This window comes from Oryctolagus cuniculus, chromosome X, assembly GCF_051225735.1.
Source record: "Oryctolagus cuniculus isolate XC-2025 breed Fujian yellow rabbit chromosome X, ASM5122573v1, whole genome shotgun sequence".
Classification (NCBI taxonomy): Eukaryota; Metazoa; Chordata; class Mammalia; order Lagomorpha; family Leporidae; genus Oryctolagus; species Oryctolagus cuniculus.
The window spans coordinates 20,594,683-20,608,057 of NC_142888.1; the positions used below are offsets into that span (position 1 = coordinate 20,594,683).

Here is a 13,375-nt window from a genome sequence, read left to right on the forward strand (position 1 = left end):
AATATTTTTTCCCATTCTGTTGGTTGTCTCTTCACTCTCCTGACTGTTTCTTTTGCAGTACAGAAACTTCTCAATTTGATGCAATCCCAATAGTTAATTTTGGCTTTGACTGCCTGTGCCTCCCGGGTCTTTTCCAGAAGCTCTTTGCCTGTGCCGATATCTTGAAGTTAATTTCTATATGAAAGCCATTATAATGGGGGTGAGGTGTGGTTTTGATTTTCATTTCCCTGATGGCTAGTGATCCTGAACATTTTTTCATGTGTCTGTTGGCTTTTTGGAATTCCTCTTTAAAAAAAACGTCTGCTTAGGTTCTTGGGCCATCTCTTAAATAGGTTGCTTGTTTTGTTGTGGTGGAGTTTCTAGATCTCTTTGTAGATTTCTTGATCTCTCCGTAGATTCTGGTTATTAATCCTTTATTAGTTGCATAATTTGCAAATATTTTCTCCCATTCTGTCAGTTGCCTCCTCACTTTCCTGACTGTTTCTTTTGCAGTACAGAGACTTCTCAATTTGATGTAATCCCAGTGGTTAATTTTGGCTTTGGCTTCTTGTGCCTCTGGAGTCTTTTCCAAGAAGTCTTTGCCTGTGCCAATATCTTGTAGGATTTCTCCAATGTTCTCTAATAATTTGATGGTGTCAGGTTGTAGGTATAGATCTTTAATCCATGCTGAGAGGATTTTTGTTTAGGGTTTAAGGTAGGGGTCTTGCTTCATGCTTCTGCCTGTGGAAATCCGGTTTTCCCAGCATCAATTGTTGAATAGACTGTCCTTGCTCCAGGAATTGGTTTAACCCCTTGATCAAATATGAGTTGGCTGTAGATGTTTGGATTGATTTCTGGTGTTTCTATTCTGTTCCATTTGCTAACCATCTTTTTTTATACCAGTACCAGGCTGTTTTGATTATAACTGCCCTGTAGTATGTCTTGAAATCTGGTATTGTGATGCCTCTGGCTCTGTTTTTGTTGTATAAGATTGCTTTAGCTATTCGAGGTCTCCTGTTCCTCCATATGAATTTCAGCATCACTTTTTTTTCTAGATCTGAGAAGAATGTCTTTGGTATTTTGACTGATATTACATTGAATCTGTAAATTGTTTTCAGAAGAATGGACATTTTGATGATATCGATTCTTCCAATCTATGAACTTGGAAGATTTTTCAATTTTTTTGTTATCTTCTTCTATTTCTTTAAAGTTTTGTAATTCTCATCATAGAGATCTTTGACATCCTTGGTTAAGTTTATTCCAAGGTATTTGATTGTTTTTGCTGCTATTGTGAATGGGATTGATCTTAGCAATTCTTTTTCAGCCATGGCATTGCCTGTGTATACAAAGGCTGTTGATTTTTGTGCATTGATTTTATATCCTGCTACTTTACAAAACTCTTCTATGAGTTCCAATAGCCTCTTAGTGGAGTTATTTGGATCCCCTAAGTAAAGAATCATATCGGGGCCAGCACCATGGCTCACTTTGTTAATCCTCTGCCTGTGGCGCCAGCATTCAATATAGGCACCAGGTTCTAGTCCCAGTTGCTCCTCTTCCATTCCAGCTCTCTGCTGTGGCCTGGGAAGGCAGTGGAAGATGGCCCATGGACTTGGGTGCCTGCATCCGCATGAGAGACCAGGAAAAGCACCTGGCTCCTGGCTTTGGATCAGCACAGCGTGCTAGCCATAGCGGCCATTTGTGGGGGGCGGTGGACCAATGGAAGGAAGACCTTTCTCTCTCTCTCTCTCTCTCTCTCTCACACACACACACACACACACACTGTCTAACTCTGCCTGTCTAATAAAATAAAAAAAATCATATCATCTGCAAAGAGAGATTTTTGACTTCTTCCTTCCCTATTTGTATCATTTGATTTCTTTTTCTTGCCTAATGTCTATGGCTAAAACTTCCAGTACTATATTGAATAGTAATGGTGAGAGTGGGTATCCCTGTCTGGTACAAGATCTCAGTGGGAAAACTTCCAACTTTTCCCCATTCAGTAGGATGCTGGGTGTGGGTTTGTCATAAATTGCCTTGATTGTGTTGAGGAATGTTCCCTCTATACCGAATTTTGTTAGAGTTTTCATCATGAAAAGCTGTTGTATTTTATCAAATGCTTCTCTGCATCTATTGAGATAATTCTATGGTTTTTCTTCTGCAGTTTGTTAATGTGGTGTATCACATTGATTCATTTGCTAATGTTTAACCATCCCTGCATACTAGGGATAAATCCCACTTGGTTTGGGTGGATGATCTTTCTGATGTGTTGCTGGATTCTATTGTCTAGAATTTTGTTGAGGATTTTTCATCATGGAAATTGTCTGTAATTCTCTTTCTCTGTTGCCTCTTTTTCAGGTTTAGTAACTAAGGTGATGCTGGCTTTGTAGAAAGAATTTGTGATTTGGGATGATTCCCTTTCTTTCAGTTGTTTTGAATAGCTTGAGAAGAATTGGAGTTACTCATTCTTTAAATCTCTCATAGAATTAAGCAGCGAATTTATCCAGTCCTTGGCTTTTCTTTGTTGGGAGGGATGTTATTACTGATTAAATTTCTGTCTTGGTTATGGGTCTGTTTATATTTTCTGTGTCTTCATAGTTCAATTTAAGTAGGTTGTATGGGTCCAGGAATTTATCCATTTCTTCTATGTGTCCCAGTTTGTTGGCATACAACTCTTTGTAGTAATTTCTGATGACTCCCTTTATTTCTGTGGTGTCTGTTGTTACATTTCCTTTTTCATCTCTAATTTTATTGCTTTGTGTCTTCTCTCTCCTTTTTTGGTTAGTTGGGCCAATGGTGTGTCAATTTTCTTTATTTTTTTCATTTTGCTGATCTTTTGTAAATGTTTTTTTGGATTTAATTTTGTTGATTTTTTCACTAATTTTAATTATTTATTTTCTTCTACTAGTTTTTGGTTTGTTTTGTTGTTTTTTTCTAAATTCTTGAGGTACATAAATAGTTCATTTATTTGGTGCCTTTCCAGTTTCTTAATGTAGGCACCTATTGCTATAAACTTTCATCTTAACACTGCTTTTGCTGTATCCCATAAGTTTTGATATATTGTGTTGTTATCTTCATTTGCTTCTGATTTCTTCTATGATCCACTGTTCATTCAGGAGTATGTTGTTCAGTCTCCATGTGTTTGCATATGTTCTAGAGATTCCTGAGTTGCTGATTTCCAGCTTCATTCCATTCTGGTCCATGGAGACGCGTGGTATGATTTTGATTTTTTTAAATTTGCTGAGACTTTCTTTATGGCCTAGTATGTGGTCAATTCTAGGGAAAGTTCCATGCACTGTTGAGAAGAATGTTTATTCTGCAACTGTAGGATGAAAATTTTTGTAGATATCTGCTATGTCTATTTGGTCTATGGTGTCAATAAATCTACTGTTTCCTTTTCAACTTTCTGTCTGGTTGATATGTCCATTGCTGAAAGTGGAGTACTGAAATCCCTCAATACTGTTGTATTGGAGTTTAAGTCTCCCTTTAAGTCCCTAACATATCTTTTAAATAACCTGGTGCCCTGTAATTAGGTTCATATATGTTTTTAATAGTTACATCTCTCTGTTGAATTGATCCCTTAATCATTATATAGTGCTCTTCTTTGTCTCTTTTAACATTTTTTTGTGTTAAAATCTATTTCGTCTGATATTAAGATGGCTATGCCAGCTCTTCTTTGGTTTCTTTTGGCATGGAATATCTTTTTCCAACCTTTCACTTTCAGTCTACACGCAGCTTTGTTGGAAAGATGTGTTTCTTGTAAACAGCAAATAGATGGGTTTTGTTTTTTATTCCATTCAGTCAATCTGTGCCTTTTAACTGGAAAGTTGAGACTATTTACATTTTATGTGAGTATTGATAAGTAATGAATTTGTCCTGCCAATTTTCCAAAAATATTCCTACTTTATACTTTGAACTTCCTTTGATCTTTTACTGAGAGATTTTCTTCCTTTACCTTCTTTCGTAATGATGACTATGTTTTTGTGTTTCTGTGTGTAACACATCTTTAAGCATCTTTTGCATGTCTGGATGAGTAATGACAAATTATCTAAATTTTTTGTTTGTTATGAAAGGTCTTTAATTCACCTTCATCACAAATGAGAGGTTTGCAGGGTATAATATTCTGAGATGACAGCTCTTTCTCTTAGTGTTATGGTTGCATCTTGCCATTCTCTCCTGACCTGCAGGGTTTCTGATGAAAAGTCTGCTGTGAGTCTAATTGGAGATCCTCTGAAAGTAATCTGACACTTCTCTCTTGCACATTTTAAAATATTTTCTTTATTTTTCACTGTGATGAGTTTGGTTACAATGTGTCGTGGCAAGGATCTTTTCTGGTATATCTACTGTGAGTTCTGTGTGCTTCCTGTACTTGGACATCTCCAAACCTGGGAAGTTTTCTGCTAGTATTTCACTAAAAATGCCTTCCAATCCTTTCTCTCTATCCATGCCTTCAGGAACTCCTAGAACCTGAATGTTGGTTTTTTTTTAATAGTCTCCTGTAGGTTTCCATTATTGTTTTTAGATTTCTAATTTCCTCTTCTTGTCTTTGGTTTGACTGTATAATTTCCTGTGCTCTGTCTTCTAAGTCCAATATTCTCTCTTCTACCTCACTGATTTTCTTTTTAAGCCTCTCCACTGCATTTTTTATTTCTTTTGTTGAATTTTTCATTTCATTTTGATTTCTCTATAATATCTCAATTTCATGTTCTATTGAATTCTTCATTTCATTTTGATTCCTACTTAAGATTTCAATTTCATGGGAGAGATTTTCTTTCATGTCCTGCATGATTTCAGTAGTAGTTCATGTGTTTGCTTTTGATCTATGTAATCTTATGATCAATTTTCTGAATTCCATTTCTTGCATTTTTCTATCTCATCATCTTCATAATCTAGCACTTAAGTGTCATGTTCTTTTGAGAGCATCATGTTGTCTTTCTTATTTTTGTTTCTTGGATTGTTGCATTCGTTTTTCAGCATTTTTGGAGATACTCGTTGGTTTCTTTTTTTTTCCCACTGTGGTAGCTTTTATCATTGTACTGTGACTCTGTAAATTAGTGGACTGTCTTCTTTCAGTGAATCTCTAGAGGTTTGTAGTGGGTGTGGTGAGAGAGCTCTGTTCAGTTCTCCAGTGTAAGGGTGTGCCTAAGGTGAATGGAGACACCCAGGTTTGCCATGGTAAATCCTCTCTTTTTTTTTAATCAGTAGGGAAGCATATTCTGCTCAGCTGGGATCTTCTCCTTGATGGAGACCAGTGCCTGAGCACTAGCCCCACTGAGTATAATATTCGTCTGCTCTGTTCCAAGGACCAAAGGCTCTGTGTAGTCCTTAGTGTAAATTCAGATTCCTCAGCAGTGTCTCTCACCAGGTAACTGGGAACCCCCAAGCTTGTGGCATCTCCCACTGAGACTGCTCAAAGTCCCAGCCACACTATGAGTTCTCCCACACACTCTCAGGTTTTTTTTTTTTTCCACAGTTTCGGTTCAGAAGCTTCACAGAGTCACAAGCTCATAGCGCCCTGTTACTTCTCTCCACCAGTGTCAGGAGTCTTCATTCAGCTGATCGCTGGGCACAGACACGAGCTGGTGCTGGCCCTATTGGCTTGTATGCTTTTGTGAGGTGATCTGGGAGACAACTGTCTGTATCGTCTTTTTGAATTTTTTTCTCTTCTCTAATTTGGCTGGTACACTTTCCCCAGTGGGGCTTCAAGCTTCATTCTCTCTTCCTGCCACTTTTTCACCAGTGGCTCTGGCTACTCTTGTCTGCTCTCACCTCACTTTATAGTACTTGTGTATAGGCTCTCAGCTGTTGGAGTCCCAAGCCATGGGCACCCACACCCTCCACATAGGTCCACCATGTCCCTCTAATTTTGGTAGGATTTCCTCTACCGTTTTTTCCCTAACTCTTCCCTGACATTACAGCATCTCCACTGTTTTTAAACTATCTTCTTTTGGGCTAGAGCAGTAAGCTCTCTCCCTACTCTGCCATCTTGGAACTGATCCCAACAGTTTTGTTCTTAAATATGGCCCCTTATATGTACTACACTAAATTTAGCTTATTCATTTGTTCTCATCTTCAATTTCACATCAATTTAAAATCTTGATAACTTTAAATAGTATTTAAATTATTTTAAGTCTCTAGACTTTGCTTGTACTTTGGTAATAATTCAATAGTCTTATATTTCAGAAATGGGCAAAATTGGACTATCAGCTAAGCCACAGGTTGGGACACTTGCATCCCATATCCGAATGCCTGTCCTTGATGTTCACCTCTGGCTCCAGCTTCCAGCTTCCTGTTAATGAAGAGCCTGAGAGGCAGTCTTTATGCCTCAAGTAATTATGTTCTTGCCATCCACATGGGAGACCTGGATTGAGTTCCCAGGTCCCAATTTCAGCCATTCCACCCCACCATTGCATGCATTTGAGGAGTAAACCAGAGGATAGGAGTCTCTCTCTCTCTCTCTCTCTCCCTCTCTCCCTCTCCCTCTCCCTCTTCCTCTCCCTTTCCCTCTCCCACCACACGCAAATGAATAAATTGTTTATGAATTTAAATAGTCATATTTTAAAAAAAACATGTATAAGGATGCCTAAATGTTCATTGGAAAAGTTGAATTAAAAGATATATTAAAGGATAATGTATATTTCCATGAACTTTTTGAAGTTCTCTTGCTTTATTAAAAGCCCATCAGTCCAGAGCCTAGAATAAGCAATGTTATAGACTAATAAAAACTGGGCAATAATATAATTTGAGCTAAAATACTAACACTGAATCTTATAATTGGTGTTTACCTTGATTTTATTAGTAACTTAATATTCACATTGGATTGAAAATCGTCATTTTAGAATTTTTGCTTTTATATATTTTACTTATTTAAAAGAGAGACAGAGGCAGACACAGAGAGATCTTCTGTCTTCTGGTTTACTCCATAAGTGATCAAAACAGCCAAGGCTAAGCCAGAATGAAGCTGGGAGCATAGAATTCAATCTAGGTCTGCCACATAGGTAGCAAGTACCCAAGGACTTAATCCATCATCTGCTGCCTCCCAGGTTGCAGATTAGCAGGAAGCTGGATCAGAATTGGAGCCAAGACTTAAACCCAGGCAAAATGTGTCATTTGACATGTCTTCCTCAGTGATATGTGAATCTGCATATATGATGAAATACTGAAAATAGATTTCTTCCAGATTACTTTTATAGAAACAATTTCTTAAATTTATTTAGTGTTATATCACTCTTTCCAGGTGGAATTGAAATTGTCCTGCCTTTATTTTAAATTTGAATTGTTTAGTTTACAGAAATATTAACTCTATAAATGCAAAATCTGCTTAAAATATCTGAATCTGTAAGTTCTCATTTTTTTGCTATCTTTGAAACAAAGTTCCAGGGCACTATTTTATGATGGTTCAGTTTGGTAGTTCTTTTATTATTCCTCCGCTCTTTTGGTAACAGGTAGAGAAAACTCTTTGGATGAAGTTTCTAGTCGTGAGTCTATATCAAAATGGCTTTCCTGTTGTGAACAAACTGAAAATATGGCAGAGAGCTGTCAAGGAGAAAATCAATTTTGGACAACAGAAAATCAGAGTAATACAAGCAGTAGTGATTTCAATTGCAGTGTAGGGATGAATTTCAACGTTAATAATGGGAGCCCAAATCCAGATAATGAATATGCACCATTTGAAAGACTTCCAAGGGGGCAAAATACAGAAAATAGTCAAAGGCAAATGGAAAGCCCACCATCTGAGCTAAGATTTGCAAGCCCATCTAGATCACAACAAAGTACAACTGATAAATTAACAGAAGTCCTATCTAACAGAAGTCAAAGAAGAGCAAGAAGCAGGAGCCCTGACTGTCAGAGGACAAGAGCCAGAGTTGAAACTCAGTCACCTGACCATAGGTACAATGAACTTTTACTAAGATTACATCATAATATAGCACCTGAAATTTTTGAACTGCCTGTGATGAATGAGTTTGAGGTATTTGCAAGATTTCATCAACGTGAGCTGTTGAGGCAACAATTAACTAGACCTAATTTGCAAAGTAGCCATCGTTTTGCAGCTTCTGGAACAAGAAGTGCCTCTCAAGGAGAATGGTCTGCAGACACAATAGGCAATGATGAGGTTGGAGGATTGAGATCAAACAGTCCAACCACACTTTTTGATCATGAAGCAAGAAGACTTCATCCTGAAGAATTTTCAGCAAGAGATGGCATAGATAGCAGAACTCGGTTAACATCTGAGATACCAAACAACACTGTCACTGAAAGTGACCAAGGAAGAGTCAAAAATATGTGTTCATGTTCTGAGCATGGAAGAGTGAGACCTTCTTCCAGTACTATAATTCCTTTCCATAGAGCTTTAACTAATAGTTTAAATGATACAGCATTTGTTACAGCTCCAAGAAGATTTAGGCAGTTAGAGACGGAATTTGGTGAGTTGAGTAATTTTTTGCCCAGTGATAGCGACTTTGAGCCTAGTGTCTCATCAAGTCAAAACACGGAAATGGGATGGTCACAGACTGGAAGCAGTGATTCTGAGGATGGTAGCAGTTGTGATTCTAATTCAAGCTTTGATTCATGTTCAAGTTTAATGCTATATTACAGTTCAAGCCCTCCCTATCTGTCTAGTTCTTTCTCCAGTCTTATATCTAGTTCCAATTCTGAAAGTACTGGAACTCGAAGTTCCAGTACCGAAAACTCAGAAAGTAGTTCAGTGCTGTTTGAAGGCAGTAATGAAGAAAACTCATCATCAGATTCATCATCAATGACCAATCAAGAAAATCTACTTAGAAACTTAGTAGCATCTGATGAAAGTGACTCTTTGTCCTTCCCTGATGTATTTCAGCATTTCCTCGTACATGAAGATGATCATGAAGATAATCATGACCAATCTACAGGACTTACTAAACAACAGATTAACAACTTAACAGTAACATCTTCTTGCAAGGATGATACATCGAAATCCTGTATCATTTGCATTACAAAATTTACAAAAGGCAACACGATTCGAGTACTACCCTGCTTCCACGAATATCATGCCCACTGCATTGATCGTTGGCTGTCTGAAAACACTACCTGTCCTATTTGTCGCCAGGAAGTAACAGATTCTGATAACAAAGAGAATTCTCATTGATATCTGAACTCTTAGCTATATAAATTGTTACACAGATTGACAAACAACATTTATTTGATTTACGTCCACTTTTGGAGTTCCACATACATAAAGAAACAACCTGAACTGAATTATTGGTTCCTGAAAGAATGGTTGTACTTTCCTAAATTTCTGATTCAAAATAAAAGTAAATATTAAAAATAAAAAATGTTCTATCTGAGAATAAACACCAATTCCACAACATGGTGAGTCACTGAATTTTGTTTGAAGCTTAGCAGGTACATTGGGTTGGGATGTTCCCTTTCCATCAGAAAAATGTCTTATCATAATATAATCAATTCCAGATAACTCTTAATAGTCATACCTAGTCATGTAAATCTCAGATACTTCACGGTCCTGTCCTACCTATTTTCTCTGCATGCAGAGACAGCAACCAAACAGAAATAATTAAGAAGAATTTAAGAGTTTATTAGAGTTATTTACATAAAGAAGTGGTGTTACATGCCCAGCATGGAGCAAAAAGCCTTAAAAACTTTCTATTTTTCTCCCTATTCCCAGCAGTTTATTCACCCCCTCATACTGCCTTAACCCATTAAGTCTCAAGTTTTCAATATCAGAAATATTTTCAACAACATAATATTTATTTCAAAGTTACCATAACTAATATGTTTATTGCTCAATTTAAGTTGTATAAATATCCTATATACAGGAAAATGGTATATAGTAAGTTAAAGTTTCTTCCATTACCCATTACCAATGTTCCAATTAGGGTCTTGGCCAAAAGGGTACTTGAGAAGGATAACCCAATGGTATTTAATTAAGGAACCACTTGCTGAAATGTATAAAGAATGGAGTTCAAGAGGTGTTGAAGTACCCTTGTTATGAAACAAGTGAGGTAGGTCTATTGCCAGTTGTGTCCAAGCATAGTCTGTGATACCAGGTCTTTTGAGAAGTGAGAGGTTTTGTTACTGACTAGGAGAAGGTAGGAGAACAGGATTAAAATATACCTCCCCCATCAGAGGTCTTGGGGAAAGCTTTATGGATTACGTAGGAGAAAGCTGTTATGCAAAAACACCCAGAGAGGAAAGTTCATACTGGGGCAGGAGTTGGTGATGGGGTTAGAATCAGGTCAATATGGTAAAATGGACTTTTAATTTCAAATTTCCGTGTTCAGCTGACCTCTCACTTCTGAAAGGGCTCTAGCGTTCTGGTGGAGCTCTAGTTTCTTTGGTTCTGCCAGCTACATTTTCCTTTTGCACGTGCTCTGGTTGCATTCCACCCAGTCCTCTGTTCCCTTGCACATGCACAATCATGTCCTAAATAGTAGGGGCTTAACACAAAATGATACTATGTATTGTTAAAGTATGAGACGGGAATTTCCAGGAAAAGAATGGAGAAACATAAGAGGTTTTTGAGTATGGGCATCAGAGGGAAACCTGGTAAAGGAACAATATTTTTTTTAAAGATTTATGTTATTTATTTGAAAGAGTTACAGAGAGACGCAGAGAGAGAGAGAGAGAGAGAGAGAGAGGTCTTCCATCCACTGGTTCACTCCCCAGATGGCCACAACAGCGGAGCTGCACTGATCTGAAGCTGGGAACCAGGAGCCTCCTCCAGGTCTCCCACGTGGGTGCAAGGGCCCAAGGACTTGGGCCATCCTCCACTGCCTTCCCAGGCCATAGCAGAGTGCTGGACTGGAAGAGGAGCAGCCGGGACTAGAACCGGTGCCCATATGTGATGCCGGTGGGTGCCTCAGACCAGGGCTTTAACCTGCTGTGCCACAGCACTGGCCCTGGGACAGTTTATCACCCTGAGACTAACACTCGTAAGAAGCCAGTGTTGGATGGTGCTATAACAACAGGACATTCCGAGTCACACGGGGCAAAATAGATAGTTAATAAGGAGAGGGGAAACAAGCTGGTGACAGAGCCATGAGAAATTCATGCAGAGAAGACCAGGAGTCCAACAGAGACTGGGTAGGTCCATGCAGAGCAAGCAAAAATGAAGTGGAAGTGGCAGAGGCACAGCAGAGACGCCAGACAGGGAGATTGGTGTCACCCTCCAAGAAGACCAGGTGAGATGGAAAATCGTGAGTCCATGGAGCTGTGGATAGCAGCAGGCGGGGGAGCCTGGTGAACTGCTTTTCCAAGTTCCACACAGGGAGAAAGAGAAGGTATAGGGGGACAAATAGAGAGGTTGGGGATGCCCCTGTCCATCTATGTCTTCCCCCTCCCCTCAACCAGACCTGCAGCCGGCTGGGAGAATTCATATTGTTTACATTTTTGAATGTAAGCAGGGGGCTACTGCATTTATTTCCCATGCACACATCCATCAATTGCGGGGGCCACCTCACGACACTCTCCACCCAGGAATAAGAATCACAACATTTCAGAGTAATTTCTTCCCCATCATACAAGGTGTGCAACAAAGAGAAGTCCTCAATATTGAAAACTGGAACTCATTTCACACACCAGTGAGAAGCAAGCTCAGCCCCAATAGGCAGGGCTTACTGAACCAGAGCTCTCGTGCCCACCCCCATCACAGTCGAGATGTGAGCAGGACTCGAGGAGGTGGGCTGTGCGATTCTACTTGCAATGCACAGACACATAGCAGCTTACAGCAGAGGGAAATCTCACCACAAGCACAGACACAAAGAGTAAAGCAACCAGAAATGCCAAAAAAAGCAAAAAACCCTAAATAAGCATAAGGAAGACACTATGAGCCCCCCAAAGGAACACTAAAACTCTTTAATAATATAAGCTGATGAAGAGATTGAGAATATACCATAAAAAGGAATTCAGAAAATTAATCATCAGATTACTTAGAAGCAATCAGAAACAAATTCACAATTTAAATGAAAAGCAATCCTAAGAAATTGAGATATTAAACAGAAGTCAAAATGAAATACTAGAAATGAAGAATTAAATAGGTCAAATAAAAAATGCAGTGGAAAGCCTTAACAATAGAATAGGTGAAACAGATAAAGAATTTCAGAACTAGAAGACAAATTTCTGGAAATAATATAGTCAGACCAGCCATAAAGGAGACACAGACATTGGTGGTGACCAAGACTGCTCCAGCTCACAAAGCAGATTTGTTATACGAGAAAGGCAGAGACTTCCAGACCCAGGTCAGACAGGGCCTGCACTATACTCATAAGCAGGAAGCTTTGCTTCCACCTTTGCAGGGGCTGGCTTTGCTGACAAGTGCGCTGACCTCCTCTTGGGCTCCTTCTTGGCCACCCCTTGGCAGAGCTGACCTTCCTCTTGGGCATCCTGGCGGCGCGGAGGGCACGTGCCTGGTGCCTGCAGGCCGCGGTGTACCAAGAGCCTTCGTGGAGCTGAGCTGCCTGGCCGCTGCCACTCCTCCCGCGGCCGAGCTGCTGGGACTCTCGGCGGGGGTGGTGGGAGAACCGGATCTTAAATGTGTTCTTGTGAAGCAAAGATAATGGGTATGCATGATCAGCCCACAAGCAGAACCACGGCATATTTTCTTTTGTATATTTTACTCTCATTTATTTTAATTTGAGAGAGAGAGAGGAAGAGAGGGAGAGAGAGATCTTCCAACCAATGGTTTACTTCTCAAATGCTTCCAACAGCCAGGACTGGGTCAGGCTGAAACCAAGAGTCTGGAATCCTATCTGGATCTCCCATGGATGGCAAAGGCCCAAGGACTTGAGTCATCATTTACTGCCTCTGAAGGTGTACATTAGCAGGACACTGGCTCAGAAATGCTGTCATGCCTCAAATTCTAGCACTCTTATATGGGATGCAGGCATCCCACTGTCTTTACCACTGTGCCAAATGCTCACGACTTTTTCTACTTTTTTAATCCAATATAAACGAACTGAAAACTCCAGCAACAGGAATAGAATTTCAGACTATTTAAACTTGAAAGAGAATATACCCACTATTTCATTTCAATAAGGCACAAGGGCAAAGATTTGGGTGCTGGTGGTAGTTTGCCCCTCCTCCGCCCTGGTTTACATCAATGTTGTCCAAGACTGGCACAATGTGAACCACATATGTAATTAAAATTTTTCCAATGACCACATTAGAAAAAGAAAAAGAAGTGCAATCAGTTTTCAGGATACAATCAGCCTTTCATGTTTGCAAAATCAACCAATCTCAGAGGAAAAATTTAGTTAGGATGTAAGCACTTTGTCTAGTAGTAAAGACACTCACTTCTCAAATGAAGAAGTATATGGAATCATCAGTAAAATAAATGCAAATGAACACATGACTATTCACACATATCAAATAAGTCACTTTGGCCTTATCCTTCCCTTATCCCACT

General features: G+C 39.3%; 1 protein-coding gene across 1 annotated transcript in view; it reads left to right on the plus strand.

Moving 5' to 3' along the window:
• Nucleotides 1-9,164, plus strand: part of LOC100357520 (E3 ubiquitin-protein ligase RLIM) — a 45,204-nt gene extending 36,040 nt beyond the window's left edge. The window contains exon 4 of the mRNA XM_089324689.1: nucleotides 7,422-9,164. Within this exon, the coding sequence (XP_089180815.1) occupies nucleotides 7,422-9,100 (1,679 nt within the window). The 3' untranslated portion in view covers nucleotides 9,101-9,164. The remainder of the gene's footprint in view (nucleotides 1-7,421) is intronic.
• Nucleotides 9,165-13,375: the final 4,211 nt, after the last annotated feature.